The following is a 22,717-nucleotide window of genomic DNA, read 5'->3' on the forward strand; positions in this document are numbered from 1 at the left end:
CTTTTCATCCAGAAACATCTTTCCATTTATTCAAAATATTTTTTGAGGGAAGTGGGGTATATTCAAATTCATTTATTAAATCTAAGCTTTTCAATTGATTTTTTTAGGTTGTCCTGATGGTCTACAAATGACATTCTTCCTTTCCAATTTTCATTTATTTTCCTTCTCTCATTATTTCAATTAGCACTTTCACAGCACTAAATAATTGTGAAATTTTGTTTGCCATTCCCTTTAGGATAAACTCCAGATTTCTAAGGTGGCTTACAAGGCCTTTCATAACATGGCCTGAATCTCTCTCTAGCTTTTACCTCAATAATGTATTACTGCTCCATTCTTTTCCAGTGCCATATTCTAGCCAGGGAACTTGTTTTCTGATGTCATGCCCTCATCCATCTACAGCTTTGTACTGCTGTTTTTCTTTATCATTTCTCCTCTAAAATTCCCACCCTCCCCCCGCAATCTAATTTCCATTTTTTCTTCATGTTCAGCTTAGCTATCTGCCCTTGAATGCATACAGTAAAATTCAAATATATATTAAGTAGGTTTATGGGAAAAGTTAGGGGAAGGTGTTAATTGGCTGTAAATGTCTTGCAAAAATTAAATTTTAAATGCACTCTAAAGAGGCATTCTTTGAAGCTATGTATTTTAATATAGTAAATGGTAAACAGACATTTTATTTTTTAGAAAGATTAGAGATTTAGGAGAAAAAAATCATTTTACTTAGACCCAATGAGAATGTTAGACTCCATTATATTGAACATGTAATTGCGCTAACAAATGACTGAACTATATACCCCAAGAATTTTCTACAGAGTGTTTTTCCCTTGTTAGGACCCTCTATCAAGTTGCCTTATGTTTATACGAATTTCCATATCAAATATTTGTGTAGAGTTTTGTCTTAATACAATTGGTGTTGTGATATAAAGGATGAAGAAACGAACATAGAATAATTTCCCACATTTATTAACTCATCCTAGTGTTCACTCCAGTATACTTCTTCTGCTTTTGAACAAGATATGGACTCAGACAAAAAGCCACCATCGTCAGTCATTGGGAGTGCCTCCAGTATGAATCTTTTTGGGCAGATTAAGATAAACTTCTTAGCTCAAGAACTCTTTGGGATCCTGAAGTCGTTTTTAGAACGAAGAGGCAGTTGTGGTACACAGAGAATTAGGACACTTTATTGACTTTATAATGTTTAGGATAAATGCTAGATCTAGGGCTATGGATGTCTCTCCAGCCTAGATCCCAAAGAGTACTTTTTAAAAATGTAGATATTAAAAAATACATGTAGATTAACAACAACACATCCACCTCCAATTGCAGTTGATAATCCTCTTCCAATTCTAGTCCCCACTCAGCATCAGGACAGCCCACGGAAATTAGGAGGGGTGGAGTAACTGGCTGTCACTGTGGTCTTTGCCATTAATTCAGAGAATTCAGTCCTTACAAATGTCCTCCTATATTTTTATGAGCTCCAGGTTTCTTGTGACCTTCTTATTAGAACTGAAAGTTTGAGTTTTATTAAATATCAATGTCAAGGATATTGCTTGGCTTCTCCCTAATATGTATTTCATCAATAGACCAGGTGAATAGGTCCTATTTATGAACTAGGGAAAGATGACGGTAATGGACATCAGAATAATGATACAAACACTTATATGGTGATAAGCTTTACTCCAAACCCTGTAGCTTCATCTGGAAGCCTGGAAAAACTCCCTCAGATTTCTATCCAATAACAGATTTCTCTCCAATATTAATTCTGTCAGATCAATTAAAGAATAATCTCTGACAAACATTTTCTCCCATTTATTACTTTCATAAGATTCCTTCCAGCATAAATTTATGGATGTTGAAGGCGTTCTGCACTCTGACTGAAAGTAATCTCACATTTCTTCCTGTTATAGGACTTCTCTCGAGTATGAAGTTGTTGGTGTTTATTCAGGTTTGAACTCCTGTTGAAGGTTTTCTCACATTCCTTACATTTAAATGGTTTCTCTCCTGTATGAATCATTTGATGTCGAATAAGCGAGGAGCTCCGATCAAAGGATTTTCCACAGCTAACACATTCATAGGCATTATTCATAGGACTTGGATTTTTATTACTGTCTTCACTCTTAGTGAAGGCTGTTCCACATTCATTGCCTTCAGAGGCCTTGGCTTTCATATGAATTTTTTGATGCTTAGTAAGGTTTGTACGTCTATTGAAGAATCTCCCACATTCACTACATTTATAGGGTTTCTCTCCTGTGTGAATGATCTGATGTCGAACAAGAGACGAACTCCGGCTGAAGGCTTTCCCACACTGATAACATTCATAGGAATTCATTGTGGTATGACTTTTTGGGTGATGAATATCTATACGCAGGCTCAAGGCATTTCCACATTCATGATATTCTGAATGTTGCTTACCTACTGAGTCTAAATTAAATTTGAAGTTAGTTTTAAACTTATCACACTTAGGGGACCCCTTTCTCATCAGAATTCCCTGTTGTGTATCAAAAACTGAGTTAACTGACTTACCATCAAAATTTTTCTTATTTTCACTGCATTCAAAGTCTCCCTCCTCAGTGTACATTGTCTTGTGAATGAAAGCCTCCTGAGGCAAATTTATGTCCCAGTGTTTCTGGCTCCTATATAACGAGTCACCACCTTTCCAGGCATCTACAGAAAGATGTCCACTTTGGGTCGTCAGTTTTGTCATAATTGCTCCATGGGATGGTTCTTCTCCAGAAATTCTCTGCTTTGGAAATGAATCTTGATTTTCTGAAATTGTCTGTCTGTCTAAAAAGAAATAAAAAATTCCACAAACTAGAAGGCGGGAAATTGCTTAATTGGGAGAGGGAGGCTGAACCATATAAACGTATATGCATATTTTATGGGTCTTAAATACAGAATGAAAATGTGAGGCGAGGCTAGAAAAGGAGAAGTATAGAAGAAATAAATAAGATAAAAATATTAAAAAGAAAGTTAGGAGATCATAAAATAAGAGGAGGCCATTCAGGAACACTAAGGAGAATACGTAGAGTTTGGGTAAAATATCAGCATATGAATTGGGATGGGGTGGCATACCATAGTATCATAGTATCTCTTCTGCTGCATTTTGCTGATCAAACAGTCTAGCTTGGATTCAAGGGGGAGGGGAAACAAAGTCTTTATCTTGATGAAGAAGAGTGACAAAGATTTTGTGGCCATATTTAATTCACCACAATCCATTAACTATTTTGGAAAATAAATTATATGTATATATTGAAGCAAATTCCAGATTGATTAACATATGTTACTTAAATGATGAACTAGATGAAATCAGAATAAAGTCAGGGAGTAAGTTTCTTAGTTTGGGGATGGAAAAATTCTTATGTATAAAATTAACAGATATAAAATAGGGGAAGGTACCTCATAACATAAATTTAAAAAATATGTATGATGACCGCCATGAATAAAAAAATAAAGAGAACACCTCAGAGATAGCTTATTTACCATAACTGTGGTCAATAGTGAGACTTTACATAAGATCCTCATATATTAATTAAAAACCTCTAAATTTTTGATAAAGGACATAAAACCATTTACTGAATCACAAATGACCAAAACAAATGAAATAATTTTTAACTTTCTCATACTCCAGTACCCACTTATCCATTTTTTTTTCCTTTGGTTCCTGTATATGTGTTAAGGGCTGGAGATATAAAGGGCAAAAGAGGCACGGTCCCTACCCTCAAGGAACATAAAGCCTGGTGTGGGAGACAACGATTCACACAGATACATGTAAAATATAATTGTATTAAGTGCTAAAAGGGGAAGAATATGGTGCTATGGGATTATATAACAGAATAAAATGAAACTAGTGAAGAAAGTTTTCCCTGAATTGTGAACCCATTTGAGATCCAAAGGAAGAATAGGAGTCAAGAAGGCAAAGAATAGGAGAAAGACCATTTTAAAAAAATGGGATCCAAAAGATAACTGAGGGAGACGATTTACCTTAGAAAGGAAGAGATAATTTGCCTATCGAATTAATGAAAATTTCAAGTAAACAATACCCAATGTTTGCTAGAGTGATAATAATAGAGAAATAAAAGAGAGATAATAGTCATTATTAGTGAGAGTCTGAGTTGGTAATAATCTTTGGTAGACAATGTAGCGAGTGTAACAAGACAGTTAAAAGTTAAATATATTTATAAACTTTGATGTACTTCCAATAAGGTATCCTATCGAAGTCATCAGACATGCTTGAAAAATTGGCAACCACCTAAATGTCCAACTTTTGGGGGTGGGGGGAGGAATGATTAAATATATTGGTATATGTATGTGATGATATGTTATATGTGAACTAGAAATCACATTTTCACAAACTATTTAGTGAAATAGATAATTATTCATGATATCATATTAGGTGGAAAAAGCAGAATATATAATGACATATGACCCCAATTTTGGAAAAAAGAAATTTTCACAAGCCACAGAGATACATACCCCCCACCCCCCCAAAAAAAAAGGCTTAAGAAAAAAACCAAATGTTAACACTGCATAGCTCTGGGTAGTGCGGTAATGGGTCCTCTTCATATTTTTCTGTACTTACTAAAATTTATATTAAACCCACATGGTTTATAATCTCTCACAAAATGTTAATAATAATAAAGAAATTACGATGACGGCAGGGAGTTAAGGCACAAGTTAAGCAGTTCTATAGTAAAAGAAGGAAAAATGGACGAGAACTGAAGCCACTCTAGGATAAAGCAGTTTTCTGTTTTCTTCAAAAGAAAGAGTATCAATCAATGTTATGTTGCCTGATGTTTGTTTATATAGCACTTACCACATGACAGGCACTGTTATAAATGTCTTATACGTATCAACTCATTGGAGACAGATAAAATTATTTACACTCTGTTACAGATGAGGATACAGACAGGCCACACAGCTTTAGGTTCAGTGTCTGTTTCTAACCCTAACACTATTTTTCCTGTCCATATAAGAAAAAGAATTTGTGAACATAAAGCAATAATGATTTTTTTAGGTGGTTCTGTTGTCACCTCCCCAACTATAATATCAACTCAAAGGCTGGTTGTACATGGTTTGTATATTTCACAGAGGCTTTTTACAAATGCCTCGTATCTGCCTGGTTCTTACCAAAAATGGTTGTTTTTGGGATTTCTTGCTCCATTAACCATCCTTTTTTCTTACTTTCCAACTTGGGGACTTCAACTGGTTTGGAAAATAGATGCTCTGTTCATGGGGAAAATGAAAACAACAACAAACAAATATACATGACACTTCAGGCATCTTTATAGGGAAGGGAATTTCACCCCAATATAGTAGTCTAAGCTGCTGAAAATTAAGGCTCGAGATCACCACAGACCTGTGTATTTCTAACTGCATAAGAAAAGACTTTCAACCATGAAAATTTTCCATTGTGCCCAAAGGACATTAGGCATTCTGACCCCAAGCCCAAATGCGCATAACCACTTCAGCAGTCCTGTAGTTTTTAACACTAGGTGAGGACACTACTAAAGGGCAAATTAGGTAAATACTTAAAAGTCACCTTTATGTAATGAATTCAGGTTCTTATAGTTCTCCAGCATCACATTCCTGTACAGGTTCTTTACAGCCGGGTCCAGTTGTCCCCACTCTTCCTTGCTGAATTCCAGAACCACATCTTTGAATGTCACTGGTTCCTAAAACATTAAGTTCCTTTTTAATCAAAGGTCATTCCCAAAAATATTACTAGAGGAGAAATGAATTTGGAAAGAATAGGATAGGTGGCCAGAATACATAAGAAATTGATAGGACAATGTTTGGGGTTTTAAGTGACAAAAATCAATTAGACAAGGGGCCTATCAACTTGGTACTCTGTGAGGGCTGTGAAAGGAAAATGAAGTACAGTCCTAACTATAGATTAGCTTACATTTTGGTTGAGGAGAAACAGATTAATTGTGGGAAAAAATTATTGTAGAGTACATATAATTTACATAAAAGGAGTTCAGAACACAAAGTATTTAAGGCAGATTTGTAATGAAGATGCAGGCTCTGCTAGCAGAAGACGTATGGCATTTTCTCTAATTGAAAAATGCAGCCTGCTAATTCAGTTCTCACAGCCCAATGTCACCTTGTCAGACAGGCCTTTCCCAATTACCCAAAGTAGCCATCCTCCTAATCAGTCTCCACTGTGTTACGTTTCTTTCTTTGTAGTAATTATTACTATTTACGATTATCTTATGTGCTAGAGTTTGCCTATCTGCTTCCACTAGAATGTAATCTCCACAAAGATAGGGGTTTTGTTTCATATTCCCAGCCCTTAGAAAAAGTGTCTGGCATATTGGGCACTGCATAAATATTTGTTACAATGGCTCTCACACCGTCAGTTGTACTTCTCTCTTTAACATTCTCAACTTTGTCATTATTGGCACCTGCAATCACACTGAAATATACAAATCCTTTCCCTTCCTCTACTTCAGAGCCCATCTCTTTTGTGAATAAGTTATCTATATTCATTTTTACCTACGTCCTGTCCTTCTCCTCTGTCCTCAACCCTCAACAACCTGGCTTCTATTCCATGCATATTAGTATCTCCCTGATGGTCAGTGAATAAGACACTACTCAGGCTGGATTTTCCTGAACTTTAAAGGATTTCTCCTTGAAATATTCTCATTCTTTGCTTTCAGTGACATATTTTCCTGGTTTTTCTCCACCACTTTGGTCCTCTCATTTCAGTATCCTTTAGGGTTTCTTCTGCTCCTGCCAATTAAATGACATTGCTCAGGATTCGGCCCTTAGCTCCCTTCACTTTTAACTCTAAACATTCTTGGGTAGACTCTATTTCTATGGCTTCAATTATCATCTATAATCTTGAAGAAATAGATGCACAGAGAATATACAAAGATTATATTTTCCAAAGAGTGTATCACCAACTAAAATAGGTCCAATTTCCTGTGGGAGACCAAATCTCCTGTCCTGAGATAGAACTATGTTTGGCAAAAGTTCAGAGGCCAAAAAAGAAAAAGCAGGTCATTTCAGTAAAGAGTGAAAGCCTAATTCACCTGGGATTGGCCTGTTAGTGAGTCTGCTTCCATTCTCTCCTTCTCAATGCTCCCCTTCTGGAGTAGGACAGAATCCCTGCAGGCTGTATCTGAGGAAGATAAAGGAAAACATATGGGAGACCAGTTTTGCCCTGGAGAAACTTTTAATGATTATATTAGTAGTTTTTAACAGGCTATTATTACTCATAGGCATCAACTTTAGAATTTTGAATATATATATATTAGAATATATATATTCATACATATGTATTCATATATATATATACATATATATATATGTATTTAACTTTTATTTATTTAAGTGTGTTTTTCCAGGACCCATCAGCTCCAAGTCAAGTAATTGTTTCAATCTAGTTGTGGAGGGCACAGCTCACAGTGTCCCATGTGGGGATCGAACCGGCAACCTTGTTGTTAAGAGCACTGTGTTCTAACCAACTGAGCTAACTTGCCGCCCTTAGATCTCATACTTTTAAAAAGCTCTAAAAGTGATTTTGATATAATATCAAGGGTTGAGAACTACTGGACAGAGCGAAGAGGGCCAAAATATTTTGAGGGCTCATCTGTGGTTGTAGCAGATTCCCAAAACTAATTTTAATCCCATCAAAACTAATGCCTAACTAAGGCATAGCCACCACAGACTAATTCTACTGGGAGCTAAGAAGATTTTATCCAACCAATCCCTTCCTCAAACACATTGGGGAGAATTCTACTCAAGGGCTCCTTTCCTCTAAATTATACACAGGCTTAGGCAGTTTGGTCACCTAGAACTAACTAAAGGACATAAAAATCTGAATGGCAACCAATTATTTTCTCCAGCCCTCTGGTGAGAAGTATATCCAAGGGCCACTTTCCTAAAGTTTCTCCAAATTCATTAGTTACACCAGTGATCCTCAAATGCCAGACTACAAACCAATACTAGTCTGTGAGGAAGTTTCCATTGATTCAGGGTGAAAGAAGAAAAAATAGAAACAATGTAGGAGATATTTTATGAGACCATTTTGTAAATAAAGGCCAGAATTTGAAAAAAAAATCCAAATTTCTCAGCAACATAACTTTTGAATGATGCAAAGATTACGGTTTGTAAACTTTACTCAGACCTATAACAGTTTGTGAAACCTGTCAACTCAATCCCATAACCCCTAGGACAGTCAATACAACATTGTTCCTTTTTGTCATTCTTGGAAATATGTGAGATATCTTATAAAAATCTCCAATCAGTTACTCCCTTATTGATGGCTCTCACTGAATACTATTTCCTTCTCTTAATTCTTCTTCCCTGCTGACCTTCTTCAATCTTTACAAGTGTATTCTCAGAAACTGTTATTCCATTCAAAGAAAAATTCATATGCATTCTCAAGCTCTTTTATAGGATATTCATTCCTTCTCCCTTCTAATCTAAGATGAATCTTGGCCATCATCAAAACACTTCTTTGTAGTATGGTCTTGGAAGTTGTTTTGATATACTCATACCTCTCTGTTCTCACTTCCTCATAAAGATTTTTCTACTCATACAAAAATTTTTTCTTATAGGTTCAGACCATTTAGCTATGGACTTCTTAGTGTTGTAATAAACTAAGCAATTGCTCATTCATTTATTCAACACATATTTACGGAGTGTTTCCTATGTGTGAGACACACAAATACCTGCCGTCAGAGAGCCTATAGTCTACTGTGAATGAAATACATTAAATAATTAGGTCAACAAAAACTCTGGTTATTTAGCTCACATTGTTGATTTCCACCCTAAATCCTACCAATATCATGACAGGTTACTTCAACACTGGCACAGACAACCCAGCCTGAAGACCCTTGATAAACGTATTTCTAATAACCATCAGCAACCAAGCTACTTCCTTTCCAATATTTGGGTCATTACTTAGAATTGTTCTACTATGAGACAAACTTGAATAAATCAATCCCTAACTACATTTTCCTATCCTTTCAATTTTCACTTTCTTGCTCTTAGTATATTCTCCAACTTTTATCAAGGTCCTACCACAGTACATTGATTCTCTCCTTTTCTCCCAGTCTATCACCTCTTATGAAGTCACGTTCCTCTCCATGCAGCTTAATTTCATGGTAAATCACTTTCAGTACTCTTTTTAGAGTCTTCAAATTCCTTAAACACTTGTCCTTTACATCTAACACCCAATCTTAGTTTGATCCAATAATCTCTCTTATGTACCCTTTCTAAAAATTGAGGTACAATTTATGTAACATAAAATTCTCCATATTAAACATTTTAAAATATACAATTCAGTGGCTTTTAGTATGTTCAAATTGTGATGCAACCATCACCTTTATTTAATTCCAGAATATTTTCATTTCCTAAAAAAGGAAATGAAATAAGCCCCCATTAATAAGTCAATCCCATTCAACCTCCCTCTGATACTCTTTATTCTGGGCATTCCATATAAATACAATCATATGGCATGTGACTTTCTGTGTCTGACTTCTTTAAATTAGCATAATATTTTGGAGGTCCATCCATGATGTACTATGTATCAGTACTTCATTCCTTTTAATGGCTGAATATTATTCCATTGTATAGATATACCATTTCTTTATCCATTCAGTTGATAGACATTTGGATTGTTTCTACTTTTTGGCTATTATAATGCTGCTATAAAGATTCATGTACAAATTTTTGTGTAAACATGTTTTCAATTCTCTTCAGTATATGGTAAATCTATATTTAATTTTTTAAGGAACTACCAAACTGTTTTCCAGAGTGACTGCACCATTTTACATTCCCAAACGCAATGTATGAGGGTTCAGATTACTCCATAGTCTCGCCAACACTTTTTTCCCCCTCCTTTTATTAATATAGCCATCCTAGTGGATGTCAAGTGGTATCTCATTGTGGGTTTGATATTTAATTCCCTAATGACTAATGATGAACAATTCTTGTTGGCCATTTGTATATCTTCTTTGGAGAAATAGCTATTCAAGTCCTTTGCCCATTTAAAAAATTGCATAGCTTGTCTTTATATTGTTGAGTTGTAAGAGTTCTTTTCCCAATATGTTCCCAATACTGGGCCTTTATCAGATACAATTTTCAAATATTTTCTCTCATTCTGTAGGTTTCCTTTTCACTTTCTTGATAGTATCCTTTGATACACAAAGTGTTTAATTTTGATGAAGTCTAAATTTTCTCTTGTTGCTTGTATTTTTGGTGCCATATCTAAGTATCAACTACCAAAGTCAAAGAGATGAAGAATTATTCCTATTTTTTTCTTCTAAGAATTTTAGCTTTAGCTCTTATATTTAGGTTTGTTGACCCATTTTGAGTTAATTTTTGCATAGGTATAAAGTCCTACTTCAATCTTTTGCCTGTGGATATCAAGTTGTTCCAGTACCATTTATTAAAAAAATTTTCCCATTGGTCTTAGTACCCTTGTTGAAAATCAATAAACCATTGAAGTATGAGTTTCTTTCTGAACTCTCAATTCTATTCCCTTGATCTATATGTCTGTCTTATTCCAGTACACATGGTTTTGATTATTTTAGCTTTGTAGTAAGTTTTGAAATTAGACAAGTGTGTACCTTCAAACCTTGTTCTTTATCAAGGTTGTTCTGGCTATTTGGAGTCCTTTATAATTCCATATGAATTTTAGGACCAGCTTGTCCATTTCTGCAAAAAAAGGTAACTGAAATTTAGATGTAAATTGCATTTGAATCTGTAAATTGCTTCGGGCAGTATTATCATTTTAACAGTACTATCTTCCAGTCCATAAACATGGGTATCTTTCCATTTATTTAAGCCTTCTTTAATTTCTTTCAACAATGTTTTGCAGTTTTCAGTGGACAAGTATTACATCCCCATAGTTAAATTTATACTTAAGTATTTCATTCTTTTTGATGTTATTGTAAATTAAACTGTTTTCTTAATTTCATTTTAGGATTGCTCATTGGTAGTGTATAAAAATACAACTGATTTTTGTATGTTGGTCTAGAATCTTGAAACTTTGCTAAATTTATCAGGTAGTTAATAAATTCTTTACATTCAAATTCCTCTGTTTTTCCAATGCTCCCTTCATTCTGTAACACCTAACCTATTACAATAGTCTCCTAACTGGTTTTTCTATTTTTAGAGCCCTAGGTCTAACATTTACATGAAAAGTTCATTAACTTTTTCTGTAAAGATCTAGATAGTAAATATTTTAGGCTTTGCAGGCAATGCAGTTTTTGCTACAACTAACCAACTCTGGCCATAGCATGAAAGCAACTGTAGACAAAATATAAATGAATGGGCATGGCTGTATTCCAGTAAAACTTTATTTCCAAAAATATTTTGCCTGTGGGTCATAGTTTGCCAATCCCCACTCTACAATGATACCAACATATTTTTAAAATGCAAATCAAATTGTTTTACTCCCCTACCCAATCTGTGAGATCTCATTCTATCTCTGTTGCCTACAGAATAAAATCCCTGTCCCTGGATATAGTAAATTCCTTCATGATCTGAGCCTTGTTGCCCTCTAGCCTCAAAAAAGATAATTTCTCTTCATACGGGAAGGGTCAACTACTTTTTTCTTTCTTTTTAATTGAGGCATATATGACATATTAGCTTCAGGTGTACAACATAATAATTCAGTATTTGTATATGTTATGAAATGATCACCACAATAAGTCTAGTTCACTTCTGTCACTACCGTGTTTCCCTGAAAATAAGACCTAACCGGAAAATAAGCCCTAGCATGATTTTTCAGGATGACGTCCCCTGAACATAAGCCCTAATGCGTCTTTTGGAGCACAACTTAATATAAGACCCGGTCTTATTTTTGGGGAAACACGGTATATATAGTAACTAATTTTCTCTTATGACAACTTTTAAGATTTACTTTCTTAGCAACTCTCAAATGTGTAATACAGTATTAACTGTAGTCACCGTGCTGTACATTACATCCACATGACATATTTATTTTATACTTGGAAGTTTGCACATTTTGACCTCCTTCACCCATTTTGCCCACCCTTTACCCCCTGCCTTTGGCAACCACCTTTGGTAAACGCCATTGGCAATCTGTTCTCTGAATGTGTGAGCTCTGTATTTTTGTTTTTTTGTATCTAGATTCCACAGATGGGTCAACTATTCTAGTGCCAATATTCTATATTCTCACCTTTGTCTTGAAGCATTTCAATCACATCCTCTATGAGGGTCACCACTTCTTTGCTGTTCTTTGGATGTTGTAAATTCACCCAAGTCCTGACCTCCTCAGGGAGAATTGTCAGGAATTGTTCCAGCACCAGCAGCTCTAGGATCTGCTTCTTTGTATGAACTTCTGGTCTCAGCCACTGAAGACACAGCTCCCAGAGTTGGCTCAGGGTTTCATGAGGCCCAGATACTTCCAAGTACTGGAAATGTCTGAACTTTTGACGAGAGGCCTCAGAGTCATAGGTCTCCATGACTGGGATGCTTTCCTGTTGCCAAGACATATCTGCTCTCAGGACATCACTTTGCTCATGTAGAGCCACATTTTGAGGTTTTGAGACAGCCATCAACTTGTGCAGGGGCTGCATCTTCCTAGATAGAATTCCCAGTTGTTTGAATTTGTCTTACCAGAAGACCAGCAATTCTTAGGCTTGGGCTAAGCAGCTGTATACATATATACAGTGTAATTTGAGCCAAGTTTGTATCAAGAGAAAAATTCCAGGAGCTTCAGATACAACGTCAACATTCAGGTACCTGAGAGACTGAAAAAAGACATAAATATGACCTACAGATAATGAACATGTATTAGCATAGTGTTAAAAGATAAAATCATATAAATAATATTCTTAAAATGACCTAAGAAAATAAATATTATGAATTCTCCCTTCATTCTTGTTTTCCTTCTTTAGAACAGGGAAATATGTTGTCTCTTTGCCCCCAACCATCCACCAAAAAGACAGAGAAGCAAACACAGACATCACACAAAAAAAGTGATAAATGAAATAGTCCTTTGATTAAAACAAACGTCATAATTTAATTGCAGTTAGATTTCTCCTGTACCAAGTTAACAATTCACTTTTGCTTTACAACTAAGCAAAACAAATCATCAGTCAGGATTTACTAGAGATGCCTAAAAAAAAAAACCTTTTCCTAAGTTCTCATTAAAATACCAATAAAGTTATTAATATATGAGTAAAATTGGCAGTAGCACTAGAAATTAAGGTAAGAAACTATAATTTTAAAAGTACAAGAATAAATATCCATAAGCCATTTTATTGTTAGGGGTATATCAAAAAGTGCATTCCTAGACAACAATAATTAAAAAAATTCATTTGTTAGAACTCACTATGGGTCAGTCTGCAATGTCCGCCAGGAAGATTTTAGGCTCAACTACTGTGTTTCCCCGAAAATGAGAGCTAGCCGGACCATCAGCTCTAATGAGTCTTTTGGAACAAAAATTAATGTAAGACCCAGTCTTATTTTAATATAAGACCCGGTCTTTAATATAATATAATATAATATAATATAATATAATATAATATAATATAATATAATGCTGGGTCTTATATTAATTTTTGCTCCAAAAGACACATTAGAGCTGATGATCCGGCTAGGTCTTACTTTCGGGGAAACAGGGTAAACATTTAGACTCACAAGACTACCATGAGTCAAATTTGGCACCAGTTTATTCAGAAGGCTATTGGACAGAAAACACAGCTTGCTACCAGAGTGAGTGACTGACATTTGTCTTCAGTGGGAGTTCTCATAGACTATAGCTCAAGTCAAGAGATCCAGTAGGTTGTGCAGAAAGCATCTTAACTGAAGAGCCTGCCCACAGGAGCCAATATCTCTTCTAACAACTCTATGAGCACAGCTCGCCCAACCAAGTCTGTTATAGTCTTAGTCTTGTTATAGTCTGAGCACAGAGCTTGCCCAACTATAACAGTCATTATGTTCAGGGAAGTTCGGATACAGCTTTCTATCTGATTTACAATTCTCCCAGTCTGGACGCAATTTACCATTCAGGGGTCATTTTTATTATACACCTCTAGGCCAGTGGTTTTCAGTAGTTTTGCCACCAGGGGAAATTTGGGAATGTCTAGAAACAGTTTTGATTGTCACAAATGGGGGTTATTACTGGCACCTAGTGGGACGAAACCAGGGATGCTGCTAAACATCCTGCAATGTGGAAGACAACCTTCTATAACAAAGAATTATCCAGCCCAAAATATCAATAATTCCAAGATTAAGAAACCATGCTATAGGCAATACATAGTAATTAAGAGTACATACTTTGGAGTCATATCTGACATGAGGTTAAATCCCAGCTGAAGTTACTATATTTATGAAATTGAACAAATTATTTAACAAAAGCTTGAGTTTTCTCAACTATAACATGGCTATAAAAATATATATATGATTGAATTATAGTGATTAAAAGAACATTCATCTCACTTCAGGCAGATAGTAAGCACTCAATACCCACTTTGTTGAGAGTTTTTATTATAAATGGATGTTGGATTTTGTCAAACACTTTTTCTATTGATATTATGATTTTTATATTTCATTTTGTTAATGTCGTGTATCACACTGACTGATTTGTAGATATATTTGCAAATCATATATCTGATAAGGGATTCATATCCAAAATACCAAGGGTGCCAAAAAAATCTATATAAGTGAACATTTTGGTCAATGTTGCTCAAGCAGTAGTTCGCCATAATCAGAAGTGTCTGGACACTGATGGTAACAACTTTGAGCACCTTTTGTAATTGCAGAAGTCAAACATGATTTGTATTCATCTTTTGTTATTGGTATATATTATTACAATTTTAATAATATTTTCCTTCCTTAAAATGTGTATACATTTTTTTGGTACCTTCTATATATAGAGAACTCATACAATTCAATAGCAAAAACAAACAATCCAATTAAAAGATGGACAGATCTGAACATACATTTTTTTCCAAAGAAAATATACAGATGGCCAACAGATATGTGAACAGATGCTCAACATCACTAATCATGAGGGAAATGCGAATCTAAACCACAATGAAATGCCACCTGTAAGAGTGGCTATGATAAAAAAGACAAATGATAAGTGTTGTCGAGGATGTGAAGAAAAGAGAACGCTTATGCACTGTGGGTGGGAATGTAAACTGGTGCAGTCACTATGGAAAAAAGTATGGAGTTTCTTCAAAAAAATTGAAAAACAGAACTACCATATGATTCAGGAATTCCACTTCTGGGTATTAATCTGAGGAAAATGAAAACAGTAACTCAAAAAGACACAGTGCAGCACTGTTTACAAGAGCCACGATATGGAAACAAGCTAAATGTCCATCAATAAATGAATGAAGAAACTGTGACACACACACACAGAATATTACTCAGCCATACAAAAAGAATGAAATCTTGCCATCTGTGATAACATGGAAAGACCTCGAGGGCATCATGCTAAGTGAAATAAGTCAACAGAGAAAGACAAATAGCTTATTATCTCTCTTATATGTGGAATCTGAAAAGAAAACAAACCAAAAAACAAAAAAACCAAGCTCATAGATTCAGAGAACAGATTGGTGGTTATCAGAGGAAACGGGTGGGAGAATGGGAGAAATAAGTGAAGGGGGTCAAAAGTTTTTTTAAAAAATAAAAAGAGCTAGAAGCAAATGGGCAGAATACCATCTCTCAATACTTTTCATTGCGTCTTGCTGCACCATATAGTACCTATTTTAAAAAAACACTCAACAGATTATCTTATATACATGTGTATGTATGCTTGTTAGATCTTACAGATTGATGAAAACTTTGTGCACAAAAGTATTTCCTGACTCCTGAGATCCAAAACAAACCTTCTCTAAAGCTTAAGGAAAGCCCAGTTTCATTAAAAAAAGAAGTTTCAAAGTGCCAAAGGTATCACTGAGTCTCAGCCAAACAATGAACTATAGGCTCAGATTACTTTAAAAATTACACAATGGGATAAATATAGAGGAAAAGCTCATGGGCCATATGTTAAAAATAAAACAAACAAAAAACAAGGAAGCAGAAAAATTAAAAAATTAAATTACAAGGATATTCATTGCAACAATAAATGTACTGGGTAAAAGTTTAAACCCAGCTAGAAAACACACTCAAGAGACATCCAAAACAAAAGAATTCCAAAGGTGAAAATAAGGGGATGATTAAAAATGCAACAAGCAAATGTAAACAATAAAATATGCAAGGACATATTGAATTAAAAGCACAAATGCATTAAAATAGACAATGGGAAAAGTTTAAATGATTGAAGGTACAACTCATAACGAAATATGACTGTTATTAAATGTACCAAGTAACACAACTGAAATACATTTATAGCAAAACCCTCAGAAAATAAAATGAAATCAACAATGACACAATAGAAATGGGAGACTAGGGGAACTTTCTCAGTCCTCAACAACAAAAAACTAAACTAAAATTAAGTAGTAATATAGTGGATATGAATAATATGCCTAGTCTGACCATATTTTTTATCATTCATTCTATTAATGTACTATATCACATTTACTGATTTGCATATGTTGAACCATCCTTGCATCCCAGGAATGGATCCCACTTTATCATGGTGTATGATCCTTTAAACATGCTGTTGAATTTGGTTTGCTAGTATTTTGTTGAGAATTTTTGCATCTATATTTAAAAGGGATATTAGCCTGTATTTTTCTTTTCTTGTAGTATCCTCATTTAGCTTTGTTATCATGGTACTGCCAGCCTGAAAAATGAGTTCGGGAGTGTCTCTTCAATTTTTTTGAAATAGTTTGAGAAGGATTGGTGTTAGTTCTTTAAGTGGTTAATATATAAACCAGACAGAATGTAGTTTCTATTCAAGCACTTATGCGAATGTTTACAAAAGCTGCTATTCATTCAGCTACCAAAAAACTCAATAAATAAAAATATATAGAGTGGTACAGATCACATTTATTCCTGGAATGAAAACCAGAATTAACACAAACACAGAAAAAACACTCTCAACTACTTTGAAATTTAAATGTTGCTTCTAAAAAACAACTCTAATTAAAAATAATAAAAACATTGTACATCACAACCTATAGAGCATAGATCAAGCTCCACTGTAAGGCAAAGGCAAAGCCTTACATACATAATTAAGCAAGAATGAGATGAATTAAACATTCAACTCAAAGTAAGAAAAAATAACAGAATATACTAGGGATTTATAGGTTAAAATATAAGTTAATAAATTACTCGGTATAAATAATTAATTAAAGAACTAGGACAGGTAGAGATGAGTTCAGGATGATATGCTTGCATTTAGTATTTCAGAACAGTCTAGGTGATAGAAAGGCCAAGGTATGGCCCAGACTGCCAGTACCTTAAGTGGTCTGTAAGTGATGAACGGTGGAATAAACAAAGTCAAGAACTGTTTAAAGTCTAATGTACTGAATAGTCGACTTGGAGGATGATGGTGGGACTCAGAATGAAGTCCTGGGGCAAGGCTCAGTAAAGCTCAGGTGATAGGAATCTGGAGATAGAGTTTGATTAAATAACCAGGTGACACTAGCTCAAAGAACTTTACAGCTTCAAGAAACTTGAACATGGGACCACTGGCCCCGTGGCTCAGGCGGTTGGAGCTCCATGCTCCTAATGTGGGTTCGATTCCCACATGGGCTCTCAACCACAAGGCTACTGGTTGGACTCCTCAACTCCCGCAAGGAATGGTGGGCAGCGCCCCCTGCAACTAAGATTGAACACACCACCTTGGGCTGAGCTGCAGCTGAGCTCCCGGATGGCTCAGTTGGTTGAAGCATGTCCTCTAGGCCACAAGGTTGCGGGTTCAACTCCTACAAGGGATGGTGGGCTACACCCCTTACAACTAACAATAGCAACTGGACCTGGAGCTTAACTGCGTCCTCCACAACTACGATTGAAAGGACAACAACCTGACTTGGAAAATATCCTGGAATTACACACTATTCCCCAATAAAGTCCTGTTCCCCTTCCCCAATAAAATCCTAAAAAAAAAAAAAAAAAAGAAAGAAACTTGACCAGGTGCTAATTATGGGGGAAAGATAGTTATCTGTGAAGAGGGTTGTTTTTAATAGGTCATAGGTAGGGCAGTAGCTTGAGGTAAGGAAAGCATTTTGAGATTAGCGCTGCTAAAGAGCAGCAGAAATAGTTTGCAAACCAGTGTCTGAAATAAAGATGCCTGGAAGTTTTAAAGTTTTGGGGGCGTGGCCAGGAATGATTAGGAAAGGAAAGCAAGTGTGTGGGGGGGACCCTGCTCGCTGTGCCATGTGTAGTGCGGGGCGGCCTGCGGGGTCTCTGGTCCCGCTCCCCACATAAGAACGCAGGACATGGTGAGGCCAAAAAGGAACACCCAAGGAGCCATAGAGAGGGGAGTCATACTACTATATTCTCGCTGGCGGCACTATAGTCTCACTGGAGGCTGGATCCACACTGTCTGCAACCCGCCATCCTAACTGCAATCCGCACTTGCCAGCTCAGCCACCATCTTCTTGCTAGCCCCCATTTGCTGCTAGCGTAGCCATGGCAGTTATATTAGTGGCCAATGGCTCACTGGTTACAGCTGACGGCCAACTAGCCACAGCTGATGGCCATCCAATCACAGTTGATGGCCATTTACTAGCTGAGCCAGCACCTTTCTATGTGAGGCAGAGAGCCTGGAAACTGCTCTCTGGGGCTCTGTCCCCACAGCAAGTTGCAATGAACTTTTCTCCATTTTCTTCTCCAGTAGATTGATCCCGTCACACCTGGTCTTTCCCTGAGGCATCAATACCCAATACCTGCCAATACCAGTCATTCCAAAACCAGCTGATCAAGATACATTTCCCAGGTTAAGCGCCTGGGGATTGCCCCATTAAGGAATGGAAGAAACAGCAGCGAAGTGAAATTCCTGGCTTAGCAGAACTGAATCTAGAACGCAGCCGTCCTGTTTCCCACCTCTAACTCCCTTATCTCTGCTCTCAAGTACCAGCTTCCTTCCGCAGCCCTCGCCCCCATCCCTGTTAGCTTGCGCCCTCCTCCAGCTTGTCCCGCAGACAGCGGAGCGCAGCGCACAAGACCACAAGTGCGCGTTCCGCGTGGACGCCCTGAAGCGGGACTCCCAGTTGCACGCAACCACTCCTCACCCCCGCGCTGACCCGAGTGATACCTGCGAGCACGGCTCCAAGCCAGGGCTCTGTTCAGCCACGCCAGGCGCCGGTTCTGAGAGGAGCCGCGGAAGTCACCATCATGGCTGGCGAAGGGAGCTGGCGTGACGCCACAACCGGGAAGCCCTCGCCACACCCGGACCCTAAACGCCGCTGGGAGCTCTGAGTCTTTCAAATTGCCAAGGCAGCCTCCGCACACTCCTGCGCACGCACACCAGCCGTGGAAGGAACCCCGCAAAAGCCCCTCAAGCCCCTGGTCTGTAAAGGGGGCTTTTCCAGTCCCGCCCCTTTCCCCAGGCCCTGCCCACTCCGTAGATTTGCATCGAGCCCTAGGGCCGGGAATGAATGGATGCATGCCAGCTTCCGGTGGGTGGGAGAAGGGCGTGTCAAATTTATGTCGCTACCCTGTCCCATCCAGGAAAACTATATTGCCATTTGCCATGGATCTTGAGAGTATCTTGCTAAGAGAAATAAGTCAGAAGAGGACAAGAACCATATGATTTCATTCGTATATGGGCTATAAAACAAAAAGCAACAAATAAAATAGAAAAACTCTTAGAGGCAGACAACAGTATGGTGGTTACTAGAGGGGAAGCGGGTGGGGAGAGGATGAAAATGGTAAAGCGGTCAAATATATGGTGAAGAAAGGAGACTGGACTTTAAGTGGTGGACACACAATGGAATGTACAGATGATGTATTATAAAATTTTATAACTGAAATTTATATAATGTTATTAACCAATGTTACATAATAAATTTAATTTAAAAATGAAAAGTAAACTCCTACTAGATTTGGTCCATTTTTATACTCACTAATCTGTTCCTTTTCTAGTTTTTCTATTTCTGTACAAGTACCATGCAATCTTAATTCATCCTGTTGTTTGATTCTCAAGTGTGGAGAACTGAGTTAATTACATTCTTCAGGGTATGACACATTAGTATGATAAATGATTTCACAGCCCCTCTCTTGTTTATTTATTTATACATTTATTTTATTTACTATTTGCTTAATATATACCTATACCTCATTTCCATTGACCACATAACCATTCTAATGTATGCAATACTTTCTTTGTTCTCACAAAATGATTTTCTGTTTGTGAATGCATTTTTAACTTATATAAATGATATTGTGTTATATGTCTCTTTGTTTCTTTTACCACTCAGCTCTTAAGTCTTTAAGATCATTCATACTGCCATATGGACATCCAATCTCTTATCTGAATGCTGTGGAATATCCTTGGTATTCATCCATCATCTTTTCATTTATCTCCTCTCCTAGGGAGGGATATGCAAATTACACAACGTGTCATCAACACAAATAACAGAATCACAAATATCCCAGGAATGAGTCTGTGTGAGAATGTGTTTGGCTCAATAATTGCTACATCATAAAATGTGCATAAGCGTAAGATGGATTCCTTCCCAGAATGACTGTGCCTCTCTCTATTCTTCCCAAATGTGAATAAATGTTCCTTTATTTTCTACTGTTTTTCCAGCCCTTTATAATATCTGACTTTCTAATTTCTGCATGTCTAATACAGGTAAATAGATATCTCTTTGTTGTTTTACTTTTATATCTTTGATTTTGAGTATTGCTTTATATTTTTGTAGCCCTTTGAAGTTACTTTTTTGTAAATTCCTAGTTATACCCTCTGCTCTTTCTTTTTTTTTTTGGGGGGGGGTTTATGTTTTTCCCTTGTTGATTTTCAGAATTTACTGTAAATTCCTGACAGTAAATTATTATTTCTTATTGGTTTTAGATAGTGCAAACATCTCATCCATTTTCTCACCTCTTTTATCTTTGTCCTTAGTGTTCTTTATTAAATTAAATCCAAATTTTGATGAAGTCAAATTCATCAAATTTTTCATTATGGTTTGTGCTGTGGAATTTCCTTAGTCTAGATCAGAAAGATGTACTCCTGTGTTTTCTTCTATAATGCCATTGTTCTATTTTAACTTTCAGGTATTTAATCCATCTAGAGCAGGGGTGTCAAAACTGTGGCTGGCGGGCCAACTGCGGTCAGCGGTCCATTGTTAATTGGCCCACAGCAAATTCCAAAAATATATTTAGTTTACTTAAATAAACCAGGTGAGGCAATACGTACTTCACCTCGAGTGAGTGGCCCGGCTGTTTGTGTATTTTACCACATATGGCCCTTGGTAAAAAAATGTTGAAAAAAGTTTGGACACCCCTGATCTAGAGATTACTACTTTGTGTGATGTTAAGTAGTAAACTAATTTTACCAACACTATTTACTGTGTTGGTAAAATTACTTTATTAAAAATAATCTTACCAACATTTTCTCATTGTAGTAAACTAATTTTACCTCATTTATTTTATTTTTCTCATTGTAGTAAACTAATTTTACCAACACTATTTACTGAACTATTTGTCCACTCCCTAATGATTTTTGGAATTAACTTTGTTGTACATTAAATTTCCGCGTGGGTCAAGCTGTGAGCTCTCAATTCTGTTTATTAGTCTTTTAGCAGTACCACCTGGGTTTATTTTTGGCTTGGCAATATGTCTTAATATCTGGAAGGGCATTCCTACATCACTCCTTTCAATATTCTCACTAATTGTGGATTGTTATTTCACCACATAAATTTAAAAGTAAATCTCTTCCTGAGTTACTCAAAAAACCTCACTGGAATTATTATTGATATTACCCTAAATTTATACATCAATTTGGAGACAAATTATATCTCTATAATATTAAAGTCATCTGATCCAAGAGATGAAATATCTCTCCATTTATTCAAATAATCTTCTGCTTTACTAAAGCTAATTTTCCCCCATGGAGATCTCATGTATTTTTGATTTGTTTCTACATAGTTTATAATTTCTGTTGCTATTGTAAAATTGTACCCTATTTTAAAATTATATTTTCCAGTTGTTTATTGCTGGTAGAGAGGTAGAGTAAATTACTTTTTTTTTTTTTTTAGGTTGAGCTCTGATACAGGAAACGTACAAATATTTCTTTATTATTCTAACAGTTTGCTCACTGAAAATAATTTTCTAATCAGCAAATAGTACAGTTTTATTTCTTTTCTTCCAATTCTTATCTTTTTCTTTCTTTGTGGTGTTCTTAGTGACTCTCAGTATTATATTAAACAGTAATGGTGGTAGCAGCGTTTGTCTTGTTTCTGATCTTAGAGACTGCACCTAAAATTTCTCTATTAAATATAAGATGTGTTGTTGGGGTTTAGTTGTTGGGGTCTTATTCCTGGTTTACAAAGATTAAAAAATAATAAAGATGTGTTTTGCTTTAACACATTTTTTCTACATTGCTGCGATTATTATCTGATTTTATCTTTTAGTGTAATAATTTGTGAATTTCTTTGTAGGGTTTCTGATATTGAAACATTTGCATCCTTGAGATAAATCATCTTTAATCATGCTGTGTTATTTGTAAGTATGCTTTTGCATTCAATTAGCTCTAATTTTTTTTTTTGAGGATTTTTGCATCTGCATTCTCCTATTAACAGAGATGTGAGTGCTAACTACATGTTATTTTCTGTTTTCCTGATAACCATTTGGGAAGCTTCTGACGGGAAACGCAGCTTAGAATCCACCC

The 22,717-nt window shown here is 36.1% G+C and overlaps 1 protein-coding gene across 2 annotated transcripts; it reads right to left on the bottom strand.

The window, feature by feature from the left end:
- Positions 1 to 812: 812 nt before the first annotated feature.
- Positions 813 to 19,405, bottom strand: ZNF215 (zinc finger protein 215). 2 transcript variants are annotated; one of them, XM_033120674.1, is made up of 6 exons: positions 19,139 to 19,405; positions 12,158 to 12,731; positions 7,035 to 7,123; positions 5,540 to 5,672; positions 5,128 to 5,223; positions 813 to 2,784 (listed from the first exon to the last, which is right to left on the bottom strand). In XM_033120674.1, the coding sequence occupies exons 2-6, from the start codon at positions 12,555 to 12,557 to the stop codon at positions 1,844 to 1,846; spliced, it is 1,659 nt and encodes a 552-aa protein (XP_032976565.1). In that variant the 5' UTR covers positions 12,558 to 12,731; positions 19,139 to 19,405; the 3' UTR covers positions 813 to 1,843. The 2 variants fall into 2 exon arrangements, with proteins under 2 accessions (XP_032976565.1, XP_032976566.1); XM_033120675.1 differs by lacking the exon at positions 5,128 to 5,223.
- Positions 19,406 to 22,717: the final 3,312 nt, after the last annotated feature.

The sequence above is a fragment of the Rhinolophus ferrumequinum genome, chromosome 11 (genome assembly GCF_004115265.2).
Source record: "Rhinolophus ferrumequinum isolate MPI-CBG mRhiFer1 chromosome 11, mRhiFer1_v1.p, whole genome shotgun sequence".
Taxonomy (NCBI): Eukaryota; Metazoa; Chordata; class Mammalia; order Chiroptera; family Rhinolophidae; genus Rhinolophus; species Rhinolophus ferrumequinum.

Coding starts and splice junctions, on each gene's coding strand:
- ZNF215 (XM_033120674.1), bottom strand. CDS start 12,557: ATGCAGCCCCTGCACAAGTTGATGGCTGTCTCAAAACCTCAAAATGTG. Junction 5,224..5,539: donor CCTGAATTCATTACATAAAG/GTGACTTTTAAG, acceptor CCCCATGAACAG/AGCATCTATTTTCCAAACCA. Junction 2,785..5,127: donor CCCAAAAACAACCATTTTTG/GTAAGAACCAGG, acceptor ATTTCTTTTTAG/ACAGACAGACAATTTCAGAA.